The 23,879-nt window shown below is 58.6% G+C and overlaps 1 protein-coding gene across 1 annotated transcript; it reads left to right on the plus strand.

Moving 5' to 3' along the window:
• Positions 1-8,036: 8,036 nt before the first annotated feature.
• On the plus strand, positions 8,037-20,200 carry PNPLA5 (patatin like phospholipase domain containing 5). Its single transcript, XM_059680896.1, has 9 exons — positions 8,037-8,357; positions 8,742-8,974; positions 11,090-11,155; positions 11,438-11,647; positions 12,839-12,899; positions 13,058-13,243; positions 15,185-15,317; positions 18,076-18,192; positions 18,517-20,200. Exons 1-9 carry the CDS (start codon positions 8,165-8,167, stop codon positions 18,602-18,604), a joined length of 1,287 nt encoding a protein of 428 aa, XP_059536879.1. The 5' UTR covers positions 8,037-8,164; the 3' UTR covers positions 18,605-20,200.
• The last annotated feature ends 3,679 nt before the right edge of the window (positions 20,201-23,879 follow it).

Genomic DNA, 23,879 nt, shown 5'->3' on the forward strand with positions numbered 1-23,879 from the left:
TCTGTGAATTCCTCACCTGCAGGGGCCGCAGAGAAGTGGGGTCACCGGGATGTGTCCTCCTGGGACTGGCTGGGTCCAGAACCAGGTCAGCGCCCAGCTGTGTGAAGGGAGAACACAGGTGCGCCTGATGGGGAAGGGGTGGGCGAAGGTGGGGTGGGGGTGCGCATGTGGGTGGGGGCGTGGCTCTGAGTCATCACACTCAGAAGGCCTCCCCATCTCAGAGCTTTCACATGCAGCCCTACCTGGATGGCTCCCAGGTCCTCGGGGCACCTGTTACACCAGGCTGCTCAGTGGGCGTTAACAGGGTCACCCCCAGGCTGCCTTGGTGACATGGGGAAGAGTTGGTCCCCTCTGTCCTTGCGAGACTGAGCCAGTGTTTGGGGCTCAGCATGATTCTGTTGGCCCAGCACCCAGTCCTGGCTTGGCCCTAACCAGCGAGGCGACTCAGGCAAGACACTTGGCAGCTCTGGGCTCCAGTCCCTTCAGCTGGGAGATGGGCATAAGGCCTGGCTTCGTGGGACTGGGAGGGCGGCTGGGAAGCCCTGTGCTCGGTGCCCGGCCTGGACAGGCCCCTGACACGCACTTGCCACCCTCGCCTCCTCCCTGGGACCATGAGGAGTTGGGAGCTGAGGGAGCCCTGGGGGCATCCCCGCCCCCCTCCTGGGCTCTCTGTCTGGGTCTGGCCTCTCTCTGCCCTGAGCACACCAGCAGCTCTGCTGGCCGCGCGTCCGTGTGTCCAGAGCAGCTCCGGTCCAGGTGTCTCGTGGCAAAGCCTCAGAGCCGGTGGCCTGAGGGCTTCGATCAGTGTCTGTGGGCGGCTTCTCCTCGGCTCCTCAGAGTGGGACCTGGTCTGCCCCCTGCCCCCTGCCCGCCTCCCCGGGAGCTGGGCCCACAGGCGGCCTCCCCGCCCCCGCCCCAGGCTGCCTGTTTCTGTCCACCTCCTGGGACAGCGTGTTCCTGGCACAAGCACCTCCTGTGCACCGGGCTCCATGCTGGGCCTGGGCCGTGGGGAGGGGCCGCCCGGCCACGCCAGCCCGCGCTGCAGGTGGGCAGGACGCTGCGCACCCACAGGACACGCGCTTCCTAGTGCTTGCTGTGCCCCACAAACTGCTCCCCCTTTTCCACAGAGTGACCGGAGCCCGAGCATCTCATGGCCACTCCGCCTTTTCTCCATCGACGGATGGACAACCATCCACAGGACACCCAGGGCCCGTGAGTGTGTGTTAAGTCGGACCTCATTCTTACAAAGGTTGCAGGTCAATTTCGCGACTTGCATTGGGGGACTGAGGCCCAGGGGGCAGTGACTTCTCTCAAGCAGAGGCCTCTGCTGGCCCCAGGGAGCCGCGAGTCCGGCTCTCCAATCTGGGTCTGGGTTCTGGGGGAACCGCGCTGGGGAGATGCTGACCCACTAGGAGCCCGTGAGGCAGCCCGGATGGAGCCAGAGCTGGGGGCAGGGAGGGGCAGGTGCTGTCTGCTGCCGGGTCTGGGGTGTACATAGAGCTCGGGAAGTATGTCTCAGCGCTGCGGCTGATGCAATGGTGTGAGCACACTCCACCATGACATGCTTCCTCGGCACACCAGGAAGTAGCAACGCCCGCCTGAACGAACTCCTAGAGCCACGTGCACAGTACCCCAGCCTTTCAGCAATTGGTTGCCTGTAGCAACGTGTCTCCCTCTGATTGGTCCCCTCATGCTATATATACCCCTGTAGTTCCACAATAAAACGGATCTGCGTCACTGAACCTGGTCTCCGGAGTCGTGCATGCAGACGCCCTAGCGTGTTGGGGCTCCGTTGTCCTCACCCCCGAGGGACCCCCTGCTTCACTGGGGGCCGCCTGCCGCTCCTTCTCCTCCTGTTTCCCAGGCGCCTGGGCCTGTGGCTCACTGACCACATGTGTAAACCCCAGGCCTAAAGGGGTTGTCACGGCTCAGAAACCACTTGCTACTGTGTCTTCTTTTTGGGAGGTTCCCTGTCCCCACCTCCCTGGTCACCCCCACTCTCCAGGGCAGCTCTGGGCTTCTCGTCCTTCATGCTCAACCAGGGGCCCCTGGAGAGGTGGGCTCAGGTTCACCTTCACTCGCTTGCTTGTGTTTGCTCTGGGCTCATGTCCCTCCTGTCCCTCGTGTCTGCTCTGCTCCCATGACCACCTCCCCTGCGGACTGCCTGACAGAAGGGATCTGGCAACTGTCAAAGTCTCCGACCCGTTCTCCACAGAGGCCTGGCTGCCCCCTCGGTTAATCCGTGATCCCTGGCAAATCTAAAGCCACCATGGAAACACCAACAGGGGCAGAACTCCCCACTTATGGCCACAGACCGACCGCCTCTCGCACCCTGAGCCAACCAGGAAGGCATAACTGCCCGCTGTCTTTCTTCTTGTTATATTGATCTGAGCTCACATTTTTAGAGAGGTTGCAAGAATTATGCAAAAATGGAACACTCACGTCCCCTTCACCCAGAATCTCCCATCAGTGACATTTGCCGCATACACTTCCTTCTAGATAGAGAGATAGATGGGTAGCTAGCTGGGTAGCTAGGTGGGTAGCTAGGTGAGTAGCTAGGTGGGTAGCTAGGTGAGTAGCTAGGTGAGTAGCTAGGTGGGTAGCTAGGTGGGTAGCTAGGTGAGTAGCTAGGTGAGTAGCTAGGTGGGTAGTTAGGTGAGTAGCTAGGTGGGTAGCTAGGTGGGTAGCTAGGTGAGTAGCTAGGTGAGTAGCTAGGTGGGTAGCTAGGTGGGTAGCTAGGTGAGTAGCTAGGTGGGTAGCTAGGTGGGTAGTTTGGTGGGTAGCTAGGTGGGTATCTAGGTGGGTAGCTAGGTGGGTAGCTAGGTGGGTAGCTAGATGAGTAGCTAGGTGGGTAGCTAGGTGGATAGCTAGGTGGGTAGCTAGATGGGTAGCTAGGTGGGTAGCTAGGTGGGTAGCTAGGTGATAGACAGACGGAGACAGAGGCAGAGAAGGAGACTTCATCTGGGGACTCCTGGAGACTAGGTTACAACACCATGCCCTGTGCTCCTACTGAGATAGTGTCTCTTATAAGAACCAGGACTTTTATGATGTAATCACAGTGCAATTTTCAAAATCAGTCACTGGGTCATCAGCTCAGGGCTATGGTTCAATTTGCAGCTCACATTTCCATTTTGCCCATCGTCCCTTCAAGCCAGGTTCAAGGCCAGGGCCACACACATTCTTAGTTGTCATATCTCTTTAGTCTCCTTCAAACTGCCTTTGTCTTTCATGATCTTTTTTTCAAGAGTACAGGCAAATTATTAATTAGAATGCCCTAGTCTAATTTAATCCCTTGAATCATGTTTCCTCATCATTTCACTCAAGTTATGCATCTTCGTCAAGAATTCTACCAAAGTGATGTGCATTGGTTTCCTGTTGCCGTTGGAACAAACGATCACAGGTTTCCAGGGTCGCAGTGTGGGTGGTCGCAGTCTGCAGTGGGTCTCACTGGGTTACAGTCACAGTGTCCGCGGGGCCACCTTCCTTCTGGAGCCCTTAGGGAGAACCCATCTCCCTGCCTTTTAGAGGCGCCCACAGTCCTTGGCTCGTGGCCCCTTCCTCATCTTCAAAGTCAGCTCTGCGGGATCTTTAAATCTCTCTCTGATTCTTTTGCCTCCCTCTCTTCTTATAACGTAGAAGTACAATTACATGGGGCACACCCAGATAAGCCAGAATAACCTCCCTGTTTTAAGATCTTTAACACAAACAACAGTGCAGTGATCGCCAGGGCAGGGGTGACCTGGAGGAGAGTATTGGGGAGATAAGTGGTGATGGATGGAGGCCTGACTTGGGGTGGTGAACACACAGTACCGTGTACAGATGATGTGCTGTAGAATTGTGCACCTGAACCTGTATAATTTTGTTAACCAGTGTCATCCCAATACATTCATTTTTAAAAAAGATCCTTGATTTAATCACATCTGCAAAGATCTTTGACACGTGAGATAACGTATTCCCAGATTCTGAGTGTTAGGATGGAGACATCTTTGGAAGGTCATTTGGTCTTTCACATGCATGTCCTCCTTAGGGGATCATATCTGGAGGCATGTGATTATTGGGGACAATATGACTTGGGTACTTGGTTATGGTTGTATTTGCAAGGTTAACCCACTGTAACCTATTTTTCACTTTTGTAATTAATAGTCAATGTGAGGGTGATACTCTGAAACTATAAACTGTTCCTGGTTCCCACCAGATTTGGCCTCTATTGATGATTATTGGGTAAATCAGTTTTTTGTTGTTGTTGTTGTTTTTTTATTGCTTAAAGTATTACAAAGGGTATTACATATGTATCCATTTTATCCCCCCGCCCTAGACAGTCCCCTAACCTCCCCTATCCCCCAGGGTAAATCAGTTTTTACTGAGAATCTTGCAAAGGGATTGTCCATTCTCTACAGCGATCACTTAGCATTTAACATAAGGGAGAGCTTTGGCCTCTCCTCCATTTATTTATTCCTTTATCTCATTTATGGCCTCATCAACTCTTATCTTATTCCATGAACATTCTGTTCTTAAGATGATTTGTGTGGGTGTTCACCCTGTCCCAGAGTTAGCCAAGCTGGCTCCTGAATGCTTTGGACAAGTCTCCATCATTCCTTCAACACTTGCTTTCTGCCGTCAGATGTCCCAGGCTCACCTTGTGCTTATCCTGCTCGGCCCCGCAATCAGTCATTCCCCCAGAGTTTTCCCCTGTTTGTGTGGAATGGTGTTTAGAAACCAAGGTCTTGGTGCTGAGTGTGCTCATTTCTTTTGGGCTTCTAGGCCCTGTCAGAGGACAGAGTTTCTAAATAAAACCATGTAAGAATAATCAACACACAGCTACATCTGTTTCTCTCGTTGTCTATCTACACCCATGAGTTCAGGCTGATCTCTTCCAATTCAGGGTTCATTCTAGCCTCCTGTCTTTCCACATTCATAACGCGTTTCTCTGATGGTGAGACCCTAACTTCAGTTATCATCAGTATATTTCCTATGGCTCATTCCTACAAATCACAAAAAAGATGGTCAGGCTGCTATCCTATGCCACCACAAAAAGTAGAGGTTAATATTTGCCGTCCTTTTGTTTATAGACTGAGGATATACAGGGAGGGCTGAGGAGGTTTATAGTTGTGAGTACGCCGAACAGTTTATTCTTGCCTTATTATTTATGAACTAGAGGCCCGATGCACGACATTCATTCACCGGTGGGTGTGGGGTGGGGGGTACCCTCAACCTGGCCTGTGCCCTTTTGCAGTCCGGGAGCCCTCAGGGGATGTCCGACTGGCGGCTTAGGGGAGCGGGCCTAAGCCGCCAGTTGGACATCCTTAGTGCTGCCGCAGAGGCAGGCCGCTGTGCTCGCCAATCATCAGCCCGGCTTATGGCTGAGCAGTGCTCCCCCTGTGGGAGTACACTGACCACCAGGGGGCAGCTCCTGCCTTGAGCATCTGCCCCCTGGTGGTCAGTGCGCATCATAGCGACCCGTCATTCCATCGTTTGGTAGATTTGCTTATTACCCTTTTATTATATAGGATGATTGTATTATCTTCCATCTGAACAACTGTAAACCTACCTTGGCCCCACCCAGTATAGCCTAAGTCCTGTGTTCAAAAGCCCCTATTTGGTGTGGTTCCATGATTCATTGGGAATACAGTTCATTTGTTTCTGCTTGTATTTCATTTTCAGTTTTTTCCCTCTAGTATATAAATTTTTTAAAAATATATTTTATTGAATTTTTACAGAGAGAAAGGGGAAGGGATAGAGAGTTAGAAACATCGATGAGATAGAAACATCGATCAGCTGCCTCCTGCACACCCCCTACTGGGGATATGCCCGCAACCAAGGTACATGCCCTTGACCGGAATAGAACCTGGGACCCTTGAGTCTGCAGGCTGACGCTCTATCCACTGAGCCAAACCAGTTAGGGCTGATAAAATCTTTTTAGTGTATAATAGACTAGAGTGGTTCCAAAATCAAATTTATATAAAAAGATAAACTCAAAGCGGTATTGCTCTCCACTCTTCGCTCTTCCCCACCCACCCCTTGTAAATACCAATATCCTATCCGTGCTTCTCTCTCTCTTTCTCAAAAAGAAAAGGGAATAAAAGGAGACACATCAATATTTTCTTTTTTCCTCTTATTTCTTCTGCAAAAGGCAGCGTCCGACATACGCTGTTCTGCACTTTGCATTTGTCACTGAACTGTAAATCTGGCAAACACACCGGAACAGTTCATGGAGTTCCACCTCATTCTAGGACCTTTCATTTCTAGCCTCACCTGAAGATACCCTTTCCACTGCTTTTCAGAGAGAGGGAGGGAGGGAGGAAGGGAGAAAGAGAAACATCGATGTGAGAGAGACACATCGACTGGCTGCCTCCAGCACGCACCCTGATCGCACCCCGAACCGGGGCAGGGAGCCAACTGCAACCCAGGTATGTGCCCCTGACCTGGAATTGAACCTGAGACCCTTCGGTGCGTTGGCCGGCGTTCTGACCACTGAGCATGCGTCCAGATTGAGGACTTTTTTATTTTAAAGCACACACTCTCCCGGGGAGTCTGTGACCCAGAATGCCAACTCACCTGCCCAGTGCCACCTGCAGCTCCCTGTCTTCCCACAGCTCATCTTCCTCTCCCCTGGAAGTCCCAGGGGCACCCAGTCCCCATGTGCCCCTCCTCCCACCAGCCTGGGCCACCACTCTGACCCACTCACTGTGTCCTGGGGCCCAGTCACTGCATCTGCCGGATCCCTGCCTCCAGCCTCCCACACTCAGGCCCTGGGAGAAGCCCTGTCGTCCTGACTCCTGCAGAGAGGCCTCCCTCCCTAAGTCAGGAGCCCACGGCCTGCGGCCCTGTCCCTGTGGGCGCCTCTGGCCTGAACTTGGGCTCCCCCATCTCCGCGTCCTGCCCCCACCCCGCTCAGCCTCTTACTGGCAGAGCTCTCTCGGGGCCCGGGTTTTGTCTCAGTTTCTTCATCTGCAAAGTGGCTTGGCAGTGCGGTTCATGTCACAGGACTGTTGCAAAGCTACAACACAATGCCCTGGGCGACATGCTTACCCAGTGCCAGAGAGGCCAGTGCCCCCCTCCCCCACAGAGCCGCTCCAGAGCTCCAGGCGCTGTGCGCCCTGCAGGGAGCTGTGTGGGTCCTGGAGGGTCTGCCCTCCTGCCTCCGCTGGGTCTGGGGCTGGTACAGGGCAGCCTGAGCAGGGGTTCGAGTCCGGCTGGCAGGGGTTGGGGTCCAGCTCTGCTCCCCGCTTCCCAGCCCTGTCCCCTCCCCTTCCCTTGAGCTCCTGGGGTGCATGTCCTGCGTTTTGCTTTGCTATTTCGTTCATTCTCCTTTCCTCCCCAGCTCCGTGCCCCTCGCCTTCCACTCCCCATAGACGGACTCTCATACATGGAGCGGTGGCCTCCCAAGCCCTGTTCCAGGCAGTTCATATTTATTTAGAGAAACACATGAGAGGCCCCAAGCACTAACCCTCATCGGTCTTCGGCCCATCAGCACCAAGGCCCGGCCCTCAGCCATCCCGCGGACTGCCCGTGGCCATGGGGGCGAGAGGGAGGGAGTCCGTCAGACCCCCCTACCCCGCAGCCTGGGCCCCTCCCCTGGGCCCGCCCCGTCACCCTTGGGAACGCACAGGGAATTTCTCTCGAGTACTTCATGCCGCGAGCTGCCCCCAGTGACAGGATGCGGGCAAGTTGGTGCCAACCAGCCGGACGGGGGCACGGAGGTCCCTAGTCACACGGCGTTGCGAAGGCGACTCCGAGGAGAGCGCGTGGCACGGGGTGGAGCCTCCTGCGCCGCCCTCGGCCGCCCCGGGCCGGGCAGTGTTTGCGGGCAGGGGCAGAGGTCGGGCGGCGAGTTGGTCCCGTTTTCCCGGGCCCCGTCCCGGGGTACCTGGGGCCGTGTACCCCGTGACCCCGATGCAGGGCAGGCTGTGGGGGCGGCGCTTCTGGGACACACCTGGTGCGCACCTGGAGGAGAGGGGGTGGTCGCAGCCCGGGGCTTCATTGGCTGGGGCCAGCCGGGCACCAGGGGCGGGGCCGGCTCTCCCGCCGAGTCCACATCTGGGCTGCCCTGCCCCGCGCCACGCCAGACCTGCGCCCCACGTCCTGCGCCCCATCCCGCAGCGCCCGCCACCAGCGCCCCCGTCCCCGCCCTATTCGGACCTGCCCTGGTCCCGGCCCCACCGCCATGAGCTGCTTCGAGGAGGAGGGCGACTGGAGCCTGTCCTTCAGCGGCGCGGCCTTCCTCGGCCTCTACCACGTGGGCGTGGCCCACTGCCTGCGGGAGCGCGCCCCGCGCCTCCTCCAGGGCGCCCGCCGCATCTACGGCTCCTCGGTCGGCGCGCTCAACGCCATCTGCATCCTCATGGGACGGCCCGTCGGTGCGTCGGGGCCCAGGCGGGCGCGGGGACCCGGGATCTCCCAGCCTCCTCGGACGCTGATTTGGATGGACCAGAGGGGGCGGGGGCGGAGGGAGGGGTGTCCCAGGGCCCGTGCGTCCTGCCCAGCGGTCCGTGCCGTGTAATGCATCTGAGAACCTGAGCACTGGGGCTAGGGTTCCCCCCTTTTCACAGAAGAGGGGTGCCACGCTCGGAGCCAGGAAGATGCTCTAAGGGTCACCTGGGGGCAAAAGGTGGGAGAGAGCATTTGAACGCAGGGCGGGGCACAGGAATCCCTGGCCCCCAGGTGGGAAGGCCAGCCTCCCAGCCCGCAGGGCAGGCGTGGCTCAGGAGCTGTCCCCCCCACCCCACCCCCACCCCCCTCAGAGTTCTGCTGCGACCGGCTGCTGGAGCTGGCCAAGCAGGTGGAGCAGCTGAGCCTGGGCGTGTTCCACCCCGCCTTCGCGCCCATCGAGCACATCCAGCAGCAGCTGCGGGCCTTCCTGCCCAGTGACATCCACATCCGGGCCTCCCAGCAGCTGGGCATCTCCCTGACCCGCTGGCCCGACGGCCACAACGTCATCGTCACGGACTTCGCCAGCCGCGAGGAGGTCATCCAGGTGAGTGGGCTGGGGGCAGGTGGGGGGACGCCAGCTCCTACCAGAGCGACTTTCGGGCACTCCCCCGGGGCAGACGCATCTGCAGGGTTGGGGAGGTGTTGCAGGTGGGGGCAGTGAACTCGCAGCCCTCAGCTTGTTTACAAAACAGAGGGGCGGTGGCCAGGTAAGGATGAACAGGTGAGGTGGGGGGCCCTCAGCTGCACACAGCTTGGCTGGGGAGGGGGCAAAAGTCTGTTGTTTTTTAAAATTGATTTCAAAGAGGAAGCGAGAGGGAGAGATAGAAATATCAGTGATGAGAGAGAATCATTGATCGGCTGCCTCCTGCACGCCGATCCAGTAGGGGATCGAGCCTGCAACCAGGGCATGTGCCCTTGACCGGAATCGAACCTGGGACCCTTCAGTCCGCAGGCTGTCGCTCTATCCACTGAGTCAAACGAGCTAAGGCCCATTTTTTAAAAAATCAAAGCCCCCCAAAGGGGATGCTCTCCAGAGAGGTGCCTGCCCAGCCCTACCCCACCCGGTCCTCCACGCATTTCCCGACACAGTGGGCAAACATTTCCTGAGGGTCTGTTCTGTGCCATCACCATGACTGTAACAGGGAAGGACAGACCAACATGTCGCCTGATCCTGGGGCTTCTAGTCTAACGTGTGTGGGGTGCAGGGAAGGACCACATCTGCCCGAACGAAGAAACAATCCAGGACTGAAAGAAACAGGAGTGTGTGATGGCCGTGCGGGGCAGGAGGCGGACGCTCAGTTAGGGGCACAGGTCCTACCCGGGGAGGCCAGCCAGGAGACCTGTGCTTCCCCCATCGCGGCTCTGCCCCCCCTCCCCAGCGGGGTCTGCACCTTCCACGCAGCCTGGGGCCCCTGCTTCGCCCAGGTGCCCCCAGTCCCAGCACGGGCCTGTGTCTGAGTCCGTGCTGACCTGAATTCTTCGTGCAGGGAGGGGCCAGTCCCTGGCTGCAGGCTGTGTCCACAGCTTCCCCAGGGGGCCACAGGGGACCCCAAAGTGCATCCCACCGTCTTTGCCTGTGTGGCACATAGTAGGTGCTCAGTAAACATTGGCTGCTGTCACTCTGATTGTTACTCTGTGTCTCTGTTGCTCAGAGCCGGGATAGGTTCTGTGTCTCTGGAAGAGCTCGGGAGGGATTCTCCCAGGGTTCTGGGGGGGCAAGGCTCCCCGCTGCAGGAGTTTGCTTTTCTCCTTCGGGCCAGTGGGCGGCGCTGGAGACATTTTGGGTGTCACACGATGAGAGTGTGTGCGCGCCTATGTGCGCGTGTGTGCGTGTATACACTGCTCGCATCCGGGGGAGAGGTCCTGCCGCACATCCTTCAATGCGCAGGACAGCGCCCCCACACGGCACAGCGGCGATTGTCCAGCCCTGATGCCACTAATGCCACTAGCGTCAGAGTCCACGGTAGGGTCTCTTTTACGCAGGACTTGTCAGAGCCTTTCTGGGAAGACAGGCCATGCTTTCCAGGTGGGTGGAGAAGCCAAGGTTTCTCGAGGAGGTGCATCTGGTTGGAACAGTGTCCAAGGAACGCACGGTGGGCGACATCCCTGGACTCCCGGCCGAGCGTTACTGGCGGAGCGGAGAAGGAGGAGGGGGACCCGGTGCCTGTCTGTCCCCGGGAAGAGCTCCGGCAGCAACCCCGGTCTGCAAGGATCCGCTCAGCAGGAAAAGGGCGGAACTTGAGACGGGCCTGCATTCAAATCCCTTCACCCTGAGAATGTGGCTGGAACAATGGCCCCTGCGCCTCAGACCTCTCCTGGGACCCAGGACCGATAGCACCCACGTGGCGGGCTCTCCTGGGGTTAGACCAGGGGTGGGCAAACTTTTTGACTCGATGGCCACAATGGGTTCTTAAAGTGGACCGGAGGGCCGGAACAAAAGCATGGATGGAGTGTTTGTGTGAACTAATATAAATTCAAAGTAAACATCATTACATAAAAGGGTACGGTCTTTTTTTTTTTTTTTAGTTTTATTCATTTCAAACGGGCAGGATCCGGCCCGCGGGCCGTAGTTTGCCCACGGCTGGGTTAGAACGTGCTCGGAGCAGTTCTGAGCAGAAGGAGCGTGAACAACTGTTTCCGTGGACTCTTGTCTTCCCAGGCCTTGATCTGCACCCTGTACATCCCTTTCTACTGTGGGGTGATCCCCCCCGAATTCAGAGGGGAGGTAAGTGGCCAAGGCCCTGCCCTGTGCTTTCAGCCCCAGGCACCCGCTGGGGAGAGGTGTGGGTGGAGGGCACCAGCACACCTTGAGCACCTACTGTGTGCCAGCCTCGCCCCTGCTCCTGGGCTGCTCAGAGCGGGTACTCTAGAGTACCCTGAGCCCGACAGGCCTAGTGACTGGGGCAGCCACAGGGTCACCGGCTGCGGCCCGCCGCTGGCCGGGTGCTCCTCGCGGTGTGGCCGGAGGGCGGGCGTCCTGAGGGCAGCACTCCTGCCCCAATTGCAGCGCTACTTCGACGGGGCTCTGAGCAACAACCTGCCCTTCTCGGACTGTCCCAGCACCATCACCGTGTCGCCCTTCACCGGGACGGTGGACATCTGCCCCCCGAGCACCTCGGCCAACGTGCTCGAGCTGAACGCCTTCAACGCCAGCTTCCAGTTCTCCACCAGGAACTTCTACCTGGGGTTCACCTGCATCGTCGCGCCCAGCCCCGAGGTAGGCCTGGCCCTGGCGTCCAGCCTCGAAGGGGTGAGAGCCTCGGCCATGATCCAGGGCCCCGTGTCAGACTCTGTGCCCCTGAACCCTCCCCGCAGCCTCAGGGCCGTTGAGACACATGTCCCGAGTCTTACAGTCCAGGTCTCGAACCCACAGCCTGAAGCGCCCCCTGAGCAGGTGTGGCGTTAGACTGGCGCCCACAGGGGCAGCACCAACCCTGCTGGGCCCGCCGTGCTCCCCTGGGGCAGGCTCTGTGAGAAGGCACCGTTATCATCTCCGTTTCTCAGGAAAGGACACGGCAGCTCAGAGAGGTTGAGTGACTTGTTCGAAGTCACACAGCCCAGAAGCTGCAAAGCCAGGTTTCCCAGCCTCAGCCAGCCGCCGGGCTTCCTCCTGCTGCCCTAGACTCTGGCCGGATGACCCGCTGTGTGGAGGCGAGGCGTAAGCTCAGGAAAAGGCGACAACAGCCCCACTTTTCCCGCTTTTTGCCCCTCAGTACTTCTGGAAAATAGGTAGTTTGACAACCAACAGGTTTTCATCAGAAGGTGCTCCTCCCCACCACCAGCTGGGCTCCCCGCTGCTCTCCACGCTCGCCCGGTTGTGTAGGGTTTAATAATATAAGGAACAGTCGTGGGACACGGGCTCGTTTTCTCTGACCTCCAGAGGGTGGGTGGACAGACATCTCAGCCCGTTTCACAGAAAGGCCGCGAGGCGCTCAGGAAGGTCGCGTGGCCGTCCGGAGGTCACACGCGAGGGGAGGCGGAGCCACATCCCGGCCCGCAGGGTCCTCTTCCCCACTGTGGGGTTCTGACCGAGCAGCTGGGCCGGGCCCCAGGGTTCCTCGGCCATCTCGGGCCGGTCCTGGCAACGGAGACCGAAGAGATCCATCCTCCACTGACCTATGGGCACCAGGCACCGTCCCAGGCACCGTCCCAGGCACCGTCCCGGGCATCCTCGGCCCCAGGAGGGCACTGAGGCCAGAGAGGGGAGGGGCTGGGGCGGGAGCCCCAGCCGGGAGCCGCAGTGGAGGGAGGTCCCAGGTCCCTCCCGGCCCAGCGCTGGGCCCAGGGCCCTTGCGCGGTCTCCTGGGGAGCAGCTGGAATCACTCCCAGTTGAAGACAAGTCTCGGTCTGTGACCGTCAGCCTAGGGGGGCCGGGCCCCCCCATCCCCCCTGACCTGTGTGTTGGCAGATGTTGGTTCACTACTGCAGACAAGGCTACCTGGACGCCCTGAGGTTCCTGGAGAGACGCGGTGGGTGACAGCGCCTCAGAGCGGAGTTTGGCCTTGAGCGTTGCCCACAGGGTGGCAGCGTGGAGAGCGGGAGGGCGGGGGGGGGGGGGGACGACGGGTCGCTGTCACCAGGAGGCTCTGGCTGTGCTGACCGCCACATCCCGCCTCTCGCCACCCAGGACTCACCCAGGAGCCGGTGCTGTGGACGCTGGTGTCAAAGGAGCCCCCGGCCCCAGCCCAAGGGACCCGGGACACTGGCCAAGATGGAGGCCAGAAGAACGGCCTGTCGCTCAACTGGGCGGTGCCCAGCGTGCTGGTCAAGGATGTGCCCAACTTCAAGCAGCTGTCGCCGGAGCTGGAGGCCGGTACTGCCCTCCTCCTGCACTTGCTCGCCGGGCAGGCGCTGGCACTCCGGGGCACGCACCAGGGGCTTGGGTGGGCGCCTGCCCTGGAGGCGCTCTAGCCTGGAGGAGGGCGGGACTCTTTTTGAGTTCCTGCTAAGTGCCAGGGGTGCCAAGGGGCTCTCACATGCGGTGCCACTCACTTCTCACTATGCTGAGGGCCCGGGGGGTTTCCTCACCCCATTTCCGCGATGAGGCTACAAGCTCAGGGTGGGGAGGGACTCACGAAGGCCTCAGAGCCTGCAGCTGGGGGATTCGGACCCAAGTCTATGCCTGAGAAAGCCCAGCCTTTGCCCGCTGCCCGGTGGGGGGGGGGGGGGCGAGGAGGTACTTAGGGGCACGGGGGCGGGGGGCACATACGGAGGATCTAGACTCATTTCATCATCTCAACAATCCTCTGAGGACGGCACTGAGTCGTCCCCACTGTACGAATGTGGAAACCAGAACACCGAGCAGTTAGGTGACTTACCCAAGGTTACATGGCCAGCACATGGCAGAACTAGGCATTCTGCGTGGTGACCTAGATGTCACAGCTGCAATCACAGGTGTCCCACAGTCACCTGGAATGGTGCTGGTGGGGGTGGGTTAGCATCTAAGTGAAACATGGAAGGAGCTAGCCAGGCGAAGAGAGGGGAAGACAACAGCATGTGCAAATGTCCTGGGGTTGTGTGGAGGGGAGAAGAGCTGGAAGCCCCCGTGTCTGTAACACAGTGGTTGAGGGGCAAGGAAGCAGAGATGAGTTTAGAGAGGCTGAGAAGGTTGGGTATGTGGCCTAGAGGAGAGAGATGGGGCCACTGAGGGGTTTACTGAGGGGCAGCCCCTCGTGATTACTGCCCAGCGAACCGTAGGCCCAGGCCCAGTCCATGACTGACCAATGGATCACTCTGCGTTGCTCCTTTATTGTTAGCTTGGGGGGACGGGCTGAGGGGCAGGAGGCTGGGAGGAAAGATGGTGGTGGTGAGGCCAGAGCAGAGTCAGTGAGGTGGGCGAGGGAATGGAGGGATGAGGGACCACACAGGGCAAGCAGAAATGGGCTCCAATGTGTGCTGAGCCCTGGGTACGAGATTGCCGTTCTGCAAACCTGGCCCCGTCCCTGCGGCCACACGGGGGCACCAGAGAGCCGCCTCTTCGATGGGGCACTGCAGCCTGCACCTGGGATTGGCGAGGGGCGCCCCCTTCCGGGAAGGGAATTGTCATCCGGCCTGGCCCTCACTGGCATCCCTTAGTCCTCACCTACCTGCCAGGAGGTGGGTCCTGCCATTACGGGGAGGCAGCCTAGGCTGGGGAAGGGAAGGGGTGGTCCAGTCCAGGCCACGGCAGGTCATCTGGGGGCTGTCTCGGACTTGCTGTATGTGCACCCCGCCCCTCCCCCGGCCCCCAGTGTCTGTGCCTAAAAGCACCGGCCAGAGTCAGGTTGGGGGCAGGTGGCTGTGCCATGGTCTGGCGCAGGGATCTGGCCTCTGGTTCTGCCCCAGCCAGGGCGCAGGCCCCTCCCACCCGGTCAATGAAGGGGATAGAGGGCTGGGGAAGGGGTGGTCCCGGCCGCAGCTGCAGCCCTGCTGTGGTTAGTAACCGCTGGGCTACTGTTATGGAGGGAGGTGCGGTGGGGGCACCTGTTCCTTCTTGGGCGGCCGCCGCAGACTTTCCAGAGAGAGGGGCGGGAGAGGGGTCCATCCTGGCCCTGCCACCTCCTAGCGACGGCCTTTGGCAAGTCCCTTCTCCACTCTGAACCTCTGCCTCCTCTTCTGAGAAAGGGGCACACCCTGCCCATCTCTCGGACGATGATGAACAGCTGAGGGCCTGGCCCCTGCCGGCTCCCAGCGGGGGCCTGCTCTGTGTTTCTTGCACCCTCTGCGGGCTGCAGGGTGGAGAGGAGCTGGTGGGCATGCTCCCCTTCTCTTGCAGCCCTGGAGAAGACAAGTAGGAGGGACCCCAGGCCCTGGGCCCGCTTCCGCCGCTCGACGCCCGGGAAGGCGCTGACCTACCTGCTGCTGCCCTGCACGCTGCCCTTCGAGTACGTCTACTTCCGGGGCAGAAGGTGAGGCCGGCAGGGGCTGTGGTGCAGACCAGTGCCGGGGCAGGAAGGGCGGCTGGCACACCAGTGGGCAGAGCCTGGCTGGTCTCTCCTCGCTGCCGGTGTTGGCTGAATGACCCAGAGGGCCCTCGGGGGCTGGTTCGGAGGCTGTAGCTGCCGTGGACCAGCCGGGGCCTCCTGGTCAGCGCCCCGGTCCCTCCTGTCTGTAGGACCTTGGGCCCATCTGTCAGCGCCTCAGAGACCGTGTGCTATTTTTGAAAATAACTCTAGGGGCTGGGCTGGCTCAGGCTTGCTGTGTGGCCTGGGCCAGGTCTCTTACCCTCTCTGGGCCTCAGATTCCTTTTCTATACAACAAGGCTCTTCCATGGCAGGCTGGCTGTGGCTAAGCCCTCTCTCCTCATTCTAACTCTGCGGACTAGCGTGTTGTTCATTTATTCCAGTAAGAGTCCTCGAGGGCTTACCAGGGGCCCGCCCTGGCTGGAGGCTGGGAGGCAGCACTGACCCAGCCCCGGTCCCTGGCCTTGTGGAGCCTGGCGGGGCACAGGTCATCACACGTTCGCTTGTGTAACCCCCGCTCTGCCTGGAGATGCCTAGGGAGTCTCCACTGGCTGTGAACCCGGATGGCTTACACTAGGCCAGTGGTTCTCAACCTTCTGGCCCTTTAAATACAGTCCCTCATGTTGTGACCCAACCATAACATTATTTTCGCTGCTACTTCATCACTGTCATGTTGCTACTGTGATGAATCGTCATGTAAATATCTGATATGCAGGATGGTCTTAGGCGACCCCTGTGAAAGGGTCGTTCGACCGCCAAAGGGGTCGCGACCCACAGGTTGAGAACCGCTGCACTAGGGACTGCCTAGTCATGGAAGGCTGCCTAGAGGAGATAACTTAAAATTTTTTTTTTTTATTATTGATGTCGAGAGGAAGGGAGAGAGAGAGAGATAGAAACATCGGTGAGGAGAGGGAAACATTGATCGGCTGCCTTCTGCACATCCCACACTGGGGATCGAGCCCGAAACCCGGGCATGTGCCCTGACCAGGAATCGAACTGTGACCTCCTGGTTCATAGGTCGATGCTCAACCACTGAGCCACACCGGCTGGGCTAGAGGAGATAACTTTTGAGCTCTAAGATGAAAGATGAAAAAGAATCCACTAAGCAAAGAGGGAAGGGAAAAGCATTTCAGATGGATGGGACAGCATATGCAAAGGTCCTGGGGCAGAAGGGAGTAAGGCTCGTTTGAGGAGCAGAACGGGAAGCCGGTGTGACTGGACCTACAGGTGGAGAGCTGTCCCAGATGGGGCTGGGGAGGCGGAGGGGCTAGGCACACAGGGCTCTGTAGCTGTGCGAGGACGGTGCTCTTTACCCGACGGTGGTCGAAGGCAGCGAGGGGACACCGGTGTCCTGGGAGATCTGCATTTTAAAAACTCTCTATTCCCCGGAAGAAGGCCTATGACAGGGGCCAAGGTCTCTGCCCTGCTCCACATGGCGGTGATGCCCGGGCCAGTCCCGCCGTTTAGACGGCTGGTGACGCAGAGCTGGGAGAGAGCCTTCCGCTGACCGCTCCGCCTCGTGCTGCTGCGAGACTCAAACCACAGGTTGAAATAAAAAAGGATAAAGGCAAATTCTCGCCTTTTCAGTTAAAAACAAAATCCGCTTATGCGCACTGCTGGGGAGGCCTGCCCAGACCACGGGGAATGTCCTGCTGGTATTCTGTCCTGCACGTGGGTGTAATCATCGAGGCAGAAGGGCCAGAACGAGGGAGGTGACAGTCTGGCTGATGTGTTGCTTGTTGCACGGCACTGGTACTGTCTGCCCAGTCTGAGGCCTGGTTTAGAGGCTCCTCTAAGGGCCTGCGGTGGGGAGGGGAGTCCAGTGAAGGTGCTGGCCACGCGCTTTCTCCGCCACAGCTGCATGGCCGGCCCTCTGCCTGGCAGGGTCCCGTGGAAGCAAGAGAGGCTCTGGTGGGCTGTGTTTCAGGTCGGGCCCTGGCTGCTGGGTGGAGAGTGCATGCAGGGGTGCAGAGTGGAGAGCTGGCCTGGGGAGAGTGCATGCAGGGGTGCAGAGTGGGGAGCTGGCCTGGGGAGGGTGCGTGCAGGGATGCGGAGTGGGGAGCTGGCCTGGGGAGGGTGCGTGCAGGGGTGTGGCGTGGGGAGCTGGCCTGGGGAGGGTGCGTGCAGGGGTGCAGAGTGGGGAGCTGGCCTGGGGAGGGTGCGTGCAGGGATGCGGAGTGGGGAGCTGGCCTGGGGAGAGGTGAGAGAGGGACAGAGATGGGGGAGGCTAGGAACTACAGGCGAGGTGATGAGGTGACGGTCCTTATTTGGCAGGTGAGAAAGCTGAGGCCCAGAGAGGTGCCCAGCCGCCCCCACCCCCCACCCCCCGCCCCAGGTCACACAGCTGAGAAGCCATGGGGCTGGGCTACACCCCAAGCCAGCCTGACCCCCGAACCCGGCCCTTTCCGCCCCTGCCCTTTCTACTCGTGCCTGTGGAGTCCACTCTCAGGGCCTGGCCACCCACCGAGTTCAGAGTCTGTTCTGTTTCTGTCCCCAGCCCCTCCCTCCCTGCAGGTGCCCCGTGAGGCTGAGCCGCCCCCGGTGGAACCCGTGCCTCTGGCTGCTTCTCACCCCCAGCCCTTTCCTGTAGCCCTGGTGCCTCGGGGACCAGGGATCCCCACTCCGCTCCGGCCCCGGGGGGGGGGGGGTAGGGTGGGCTCAGCTGGGCCGACGCTCGGTGAAGCTGTTGCTCCCCCTCCTCCAGGCTGGTCCTGTGGCTGCCGGACCTGCCGGCTGACCTGCGGTGGATGCAGGGCGAGCTGCGGCGCGGGGCCCTGTGGGTGTGCTCCCGGCTGAGGGACCAGCTCCTCCCGAGGCTCAGGTGAGGCGCAGCCGGGTGGGCAGAGCCCAGCGCCGTCCTCGGGGGAGGCACCAGCTGCTCTGCTGACCCTGGGCAGGCAGCTCACACCGCCCTGGGCCCGGCCAGCCTGCAGGACCCTGGGGGCACTCGCCATGGCCCCTGGAGCCTTCCCATCACTCCCAGCTCGGCCAGAACAGGGGCTTGGTCCTTCCTTCCTCATCGCGGGACTTGGGGGAGGAGTGACCCGGGCTCACTGGGGCCAGGCTGCCCCTCACGGCTTCTCCCTGCCCTCCCCCCACCCCCGGCTCTGACCACTGCTTTCACTGGCTTCTGCTTCCTCTGCAGCCCACCTGTCTCCAGCCCGCTCCCACCGGAGGCAGCTCCTCCCGCACACCCGGCCCAGAAGCGCATGCCCCCTTCCCATCGGGCCTGAGGGGCACCAGGCTGGGCCGGCCCAGCGACTGGCCTCTCCCGGTCTGTCATGGTTCTTGTCCTGGGTCCTGGGTGCCCACGTCCAGGCCTGGTTCTGACTCAACCTCCAGAGCTCAGAGCCTGGCCCCTGGCCCTGGAGGACCGAGGGGCGGCCTCCCTTCTTCCTCTCAGGCTCTTGTCCCGGATGGTGTGGGTGGGTGGCCCTCAGGAGCCAGAAGGGACCCGCCAGCCCCCCTGCAGCCCCTGCTCCTTGGAGCCGGCTCCCTGGGGCCCAGCACTTCTTCCTGGGGAGAGGCCCAGCCTGTTGGTGCTCCCAGGTCACCCTGCGCCCAGGTCACCCGCCCCGTCTCATCAGAGGGAGAAAGGAAGCAGAAGCTATGCACATCACATCATGGTTCTGGCACTGCCCTCTGGGGCCTGGCGGTGGCCCTGCTGAGGAGAAGGGCTGTTGGGGCGCCTGGCAGGGCTGCTGGCAGAGTGAGCTGAGCGCTTTAGAAGGCGGGGAAGGTGCTCAGCCCTGAGATCGGGAGCAGATGGGGGGATGGGGTGCTGTGCCTGCCCTCACATCCTTTCTCTGAGTTCTCTGTCCGGCACCAGCCCTCGGGCATGACCCCCATGGTCGGCTCACTCCTCAACCTCGATCTCTCCCTTCCTACTGGGTCCACCCAGCGAGAGCCCAGAGACGGGAGGGGAGAGGAGAGAGGTTAAAGGGATTAAAATCTTTTCGGAATCCCAGCTGTGCGTGCCTCTTTGGGGTGCCCACCGGCGGCCCCTACGACACCAGGCAAGTTCCTTCCTCATCCAGTTCCTCATTTCCTGTCTTTAAAACCAGGGGTTGGACTAGCTGGTTTCCACGGGGCCTCCAGCTCTACTCTGAGCCCAGAACATAAACAGTACCACGCGGTCAGATGCAGGAGAGGTGACTCCAGGAGGGACTAGCCACAGCGGAATGGGTTTCTGACTGGGTCTTCGTGGGAGCCTAGAATGTGGGTTGGCAGAAAGTCATGCCAGGAGAGGGGCCTGTGGGGGCAAAAGCAGGCTGGGGGCGACCCACGGTGAGTTCCACTGACGAGGAATCCGAGGCTCAGAGGGGCGAAGCGCCTTGTCCCAGGATCCACAGCCAGTCGGTGACGGAGCTGCCACTCAAGCTCAGCTCTGGCTGCACTTTAGATACGGGGGACACATGGGGATTCCACTCAGGACTCCTCTGCCGCAGAGAGTCCGACGTCACTGACCTTGACCTGGACCTGTCGGAGCAGGGGTGTGGTTGGAGCCTGTCGTTCCTGGGCCCTGGTGTCCTCAGGGACCACCCTGTGGGTGTGACCACCTGCCTGGGTCAGCGCCCTGCGCCTCAGACTTGCTTGACGTTATCTCTGGCAAGCAGGCTGGTGTGTGCCAATCTGTGGCCGTGATCACATGATGCGAGTGGGGCAGCCTGTGTCCCAGCACTAAGTCCTGGTGACCTTAGGCGTCCCCAGGCAGATACCTCAACCCCGCTGAGCTTTGCATCTCACCCGCACATCGGGTTGTGTACACTGACCGCAGGTGTGGTGATGTTAAGGGATAGCCATGACTTTTGAGTTGTGTTAACGTATTGGGAATATGTTTTCACGTGGTTCTTATCCTTTAAAGATCATCCTGAAATGGTAATGAATGAAATGGCACAATGCATGAGATTTGCTTCACATAGTCCTGCGGGGGGAGGTGGGTGAGAGTTTGATGAAACATGAATTGCTAACACTTGGCACTAGGTGACTAGTCCATAGAAGTTCATTACACTATTCTCTCTAATTTTATGTGTTTGACATATCTGTAATAAATGAGTACTTACCTTAAAACTTTGAGAGTACATACAAATAGGAAACTGCATCAAGAAAGCACATAAAACAAAGCAAAAGCAGGGCGACCAGCAGCCATGGCTTCCCGGAGTCACCTATGGGGAAGGGCGGGAGGATCTGGGGAGCTGCCCAGTTCAGCACCGCGGACAGCGACCCGCGAGCTGCCCGGTTCAGCACCGCGGACAGCGACCCGCGAGCTGCCCGGTTCAGCACCGCGGACAGCGACCCGCGGCCGCCTTTCCCCCGCGAGGCCTTCCAGCCGCTCAGCTGCCCCAGGGATGTCAGAGGGCAGAGCCCTTCCGGGCCCACCTTATTTAGGAAAAGGCTTTTCAGGACAAAGCTCTCCAGCCTCTTCCACACCCGGAGATGGAGCATCTACACCACCGGGCAGACCAGGCCTTGCTGGGCAGCTTGGCTTCCTAAGAAGCTTCTGTTCCCTGCCCGTAAGGATATCAGTCAAAAAACAAGCCATCATACATGTGTGTGCCTATTTCTGGGGTCTCTATTCTGTTCCATTTAAATATATGTCTATGCTTATGCGCATCCCACAGTGTCTTGATTTATAGCTTTCCTATATAGCTTTTAGAAGCAGCTTGTTAATGTTAAAAATACATTTTTATTGATTTCAGAGATGAAGAGGGGGAGAGAGAGAGAGAGAGAGAGAGGAGAGAAACATCAAGGATGAGAGAGAATCATTGGTCGGATGCCTCCTGCACACCCCACACTGGGGTTCCAGCCTGCAACGGGGCATGTGCCCTGACCAGGAATTGAGCAGTGACCTTCTGGTTCATAGGTGGACGCCGGCCAGGCACAGCTTGTTAATCTCTACAACAGAGCCCATTGGGATGTTGCTTGGGATCGCATAGACCCGTGGTCAGCAAACGGCGGCTCGCGAGCCACATGCGGCTCTTTGGCCCCTTGAGTGTGGCTCTTCCACAATATACCATGTGTGGGCGCGCATGTACAGTGCGATTGAAACTTCGTGGCCCATGTGCAGAAGTTGGTATTTTGTGGAAGAGCCGGTATTTTGTGGAAGAGCCACATTCAAGGGGCCAAAGAGCTGCATGTGGCTCGTGAGCCACGGTTTGCCGAGCCACAGTTTGCCCACTGGCATAGACTCTACAGAGGAATTTGAGGAGAATGAAACTCCTAGCACTGGATCCTGATGCAAGATTAAAATGTAGGCCTTCTTTTTCAAAAAGCAGGGAAAATGCTACTCAAGGTACTAAAATAACCCCACAAGTTCTCAACCTGTCAGTGTGGTTATTGTTTGCTACAGGTAGTTTACGTCACTCTCTCAACACTGCATTCCTCATAGGGCACCTGCAGACCCTCACAAGAGCCTGGGGGACAAGCCCCATGACCCCGAGAGCTGCCCATCGGCTGCCCGTTTCCTCCTGTCGGCTGTGGGACCCACACTTCACGCCCTGGCTGGGAGCGGGGAACTCAAGTCAGGGATCTCCCCTTCCCACAGGCCTGCTGCCCCAAGCGTATTGCCACCTCCACACCAGACAAATGGGCACCTGAATGGGGGTGGGAGACAGGCTCACTTTGGCTGATTCACCCACCAAATGCCCCGGCTGCGGCCAATCTAGGACCACGATGACCACGACGGCCATAATCATGCCCCACTCTGAGATGCCATGGGGGGGTGAGCGTCCTTTTCAGGCCCCATGGTCCGTGGGGAGGGGCGAGGAGAGAGGCTGAGCAGGGCTGGGGCACAGGAGGAGAGGGGAGCGGGCAATCAGGAACGTGTCCGGAGGAGGCGGCAGTGGGTGGAACTGCCCGTGCTCCGAGGCTCCAGGTTCTCAGCACGTGCTCCATTACCCCGTCAGACTGCGCGATCGAGCACAGGCTCAAATAAAAGGATCACGGATTTCGAGACGGTGACCACAGAGCATTAAACCCCAAGTGCAGGGCCCTCTGGGCACAGGGCCGTCTGGGGCTGCTCTAGTGGCATGACCATGAGGCAGGCCCTGCAGCCCTATCTGTCCATCTATGTACCCATTTCTATCTCTTTCCATAGCTGCAGTATACGCATCTATCTGCACATCTATCTCTATGTGCACTATGTCTAAATCATCACGTAACCATCACTGGGAGCAAGATCCACAAGACTCCCAACAGGCTGGAGGGCACTCCTGTGCCTTCTCCCATTCAACCCTCTCCCCCGGGCCCACGCTAAGCACTTTTCTGGCCTCTGTCACCATAGATGAGTTTTGTTTGTCCCTGAACTGTACGTGAATGGGATCATTTGACATATCGCTCTTTCTATTTGGCTTCTTTTATTCATCATTTTAAAAAAATATATTTTTATAGATTTCAGAGAGGAAGGGAGAGGGAGAGAGAGATAGGAATATCAGTGATGAGAGAGAATCATTGATCAGCTGCCTCCTGCACGCCCCACCCTGGGGGATTGAGCCGGCACCCGGACATGTGCCCCGACCGGGAATAGAACCGTGACCTCCAGGTTCACAGGTGGACGCTCAGCCACTGAGCCACGCTGACCGGACTTCTTCATCATATTTTGATTGCGAAGCTCACCTGTGCTGTTGCATACACCAGTAATTCTTCATATTTTTTAAAACACTGTGTAGTAAGTATCCCATTGTACGAATATGTCACAGTTTAGTCATTCTATTCCTGATGGACATCTGAGTTGTTTCCAGTTTTCGTCTAACATGTGCAAGTTGTTCCTAATTCGGCCTTTCAAGCTAGCTCCTGTGTCCTTCCCACAGATCCCTATCACTTTTAAAAACACTTTTTTTGGGGCCCAACAAGATGTTTTAGGCTCATCTTGTACTTTCTTTGCCCAGCCTGGAATGGACTTTTTCTTCAGGAAACCGTGTTTCCTTCTTGTGGGGAAATATTTAGAAACCAAGAGGATCTGGGCACTGGGTGTGCCTGGTATTACTGGAACCCCGTGCCTCAGGGCCTTGTCAGCAAAGATAAGAAATAGTTTTAAAAATAGTAAACTCATATCAGTACCTCAGGTTCCAGTTCAAAACCACACGGCTCTTCCCTGCCTTCTTCCGCAGTGAGAATCCCCCCCCCCCCATCAGCATTCATTCACGTGAGATATATATATAGTCAATGATTGGATGAGGGTTTGTACTAAAACCTCTTTAGAATTCTGTTGCTCTCAAGTTGCTGTCTGCTTAAGAAGTGCCTTATTCAGTGCGGATTTGGGGGCGCTATCTGGAGAGCGTCCTTGTAGGTCGGCCATGGGTCCTGGAAAGCTGCAGTTACCCCCCCCCCTTCTGCCCTAGGAGATTATGGGGCCTGTCTTCCATAGCGCATGCCACTACCTGAGATTTTCCTGGTTATGCACAAATGTAAGCCCCAGAGGGCCCGGAACCGGAGCGCGCCTGGCACCCGTCAGAAGCTTCCTGAACGTGCCTGGAGGAGTGAAGGAATCCCTGAGGTCACCTCTGGCTG

Source organism: Myotis daubentonii, chromosome 2 (assembly GCF_963259705.1).
Source record: "Myotis daubentonii chromosome 2, mMyoDau2.1, whole genome shotgun sequence".
NCBI classification, from domain to species: Eukaryota; Metazoa; Chordata; class Mammalia; order Chiroptera; family Vespertilionidae; genus Myotis; species Myotis daubentonii.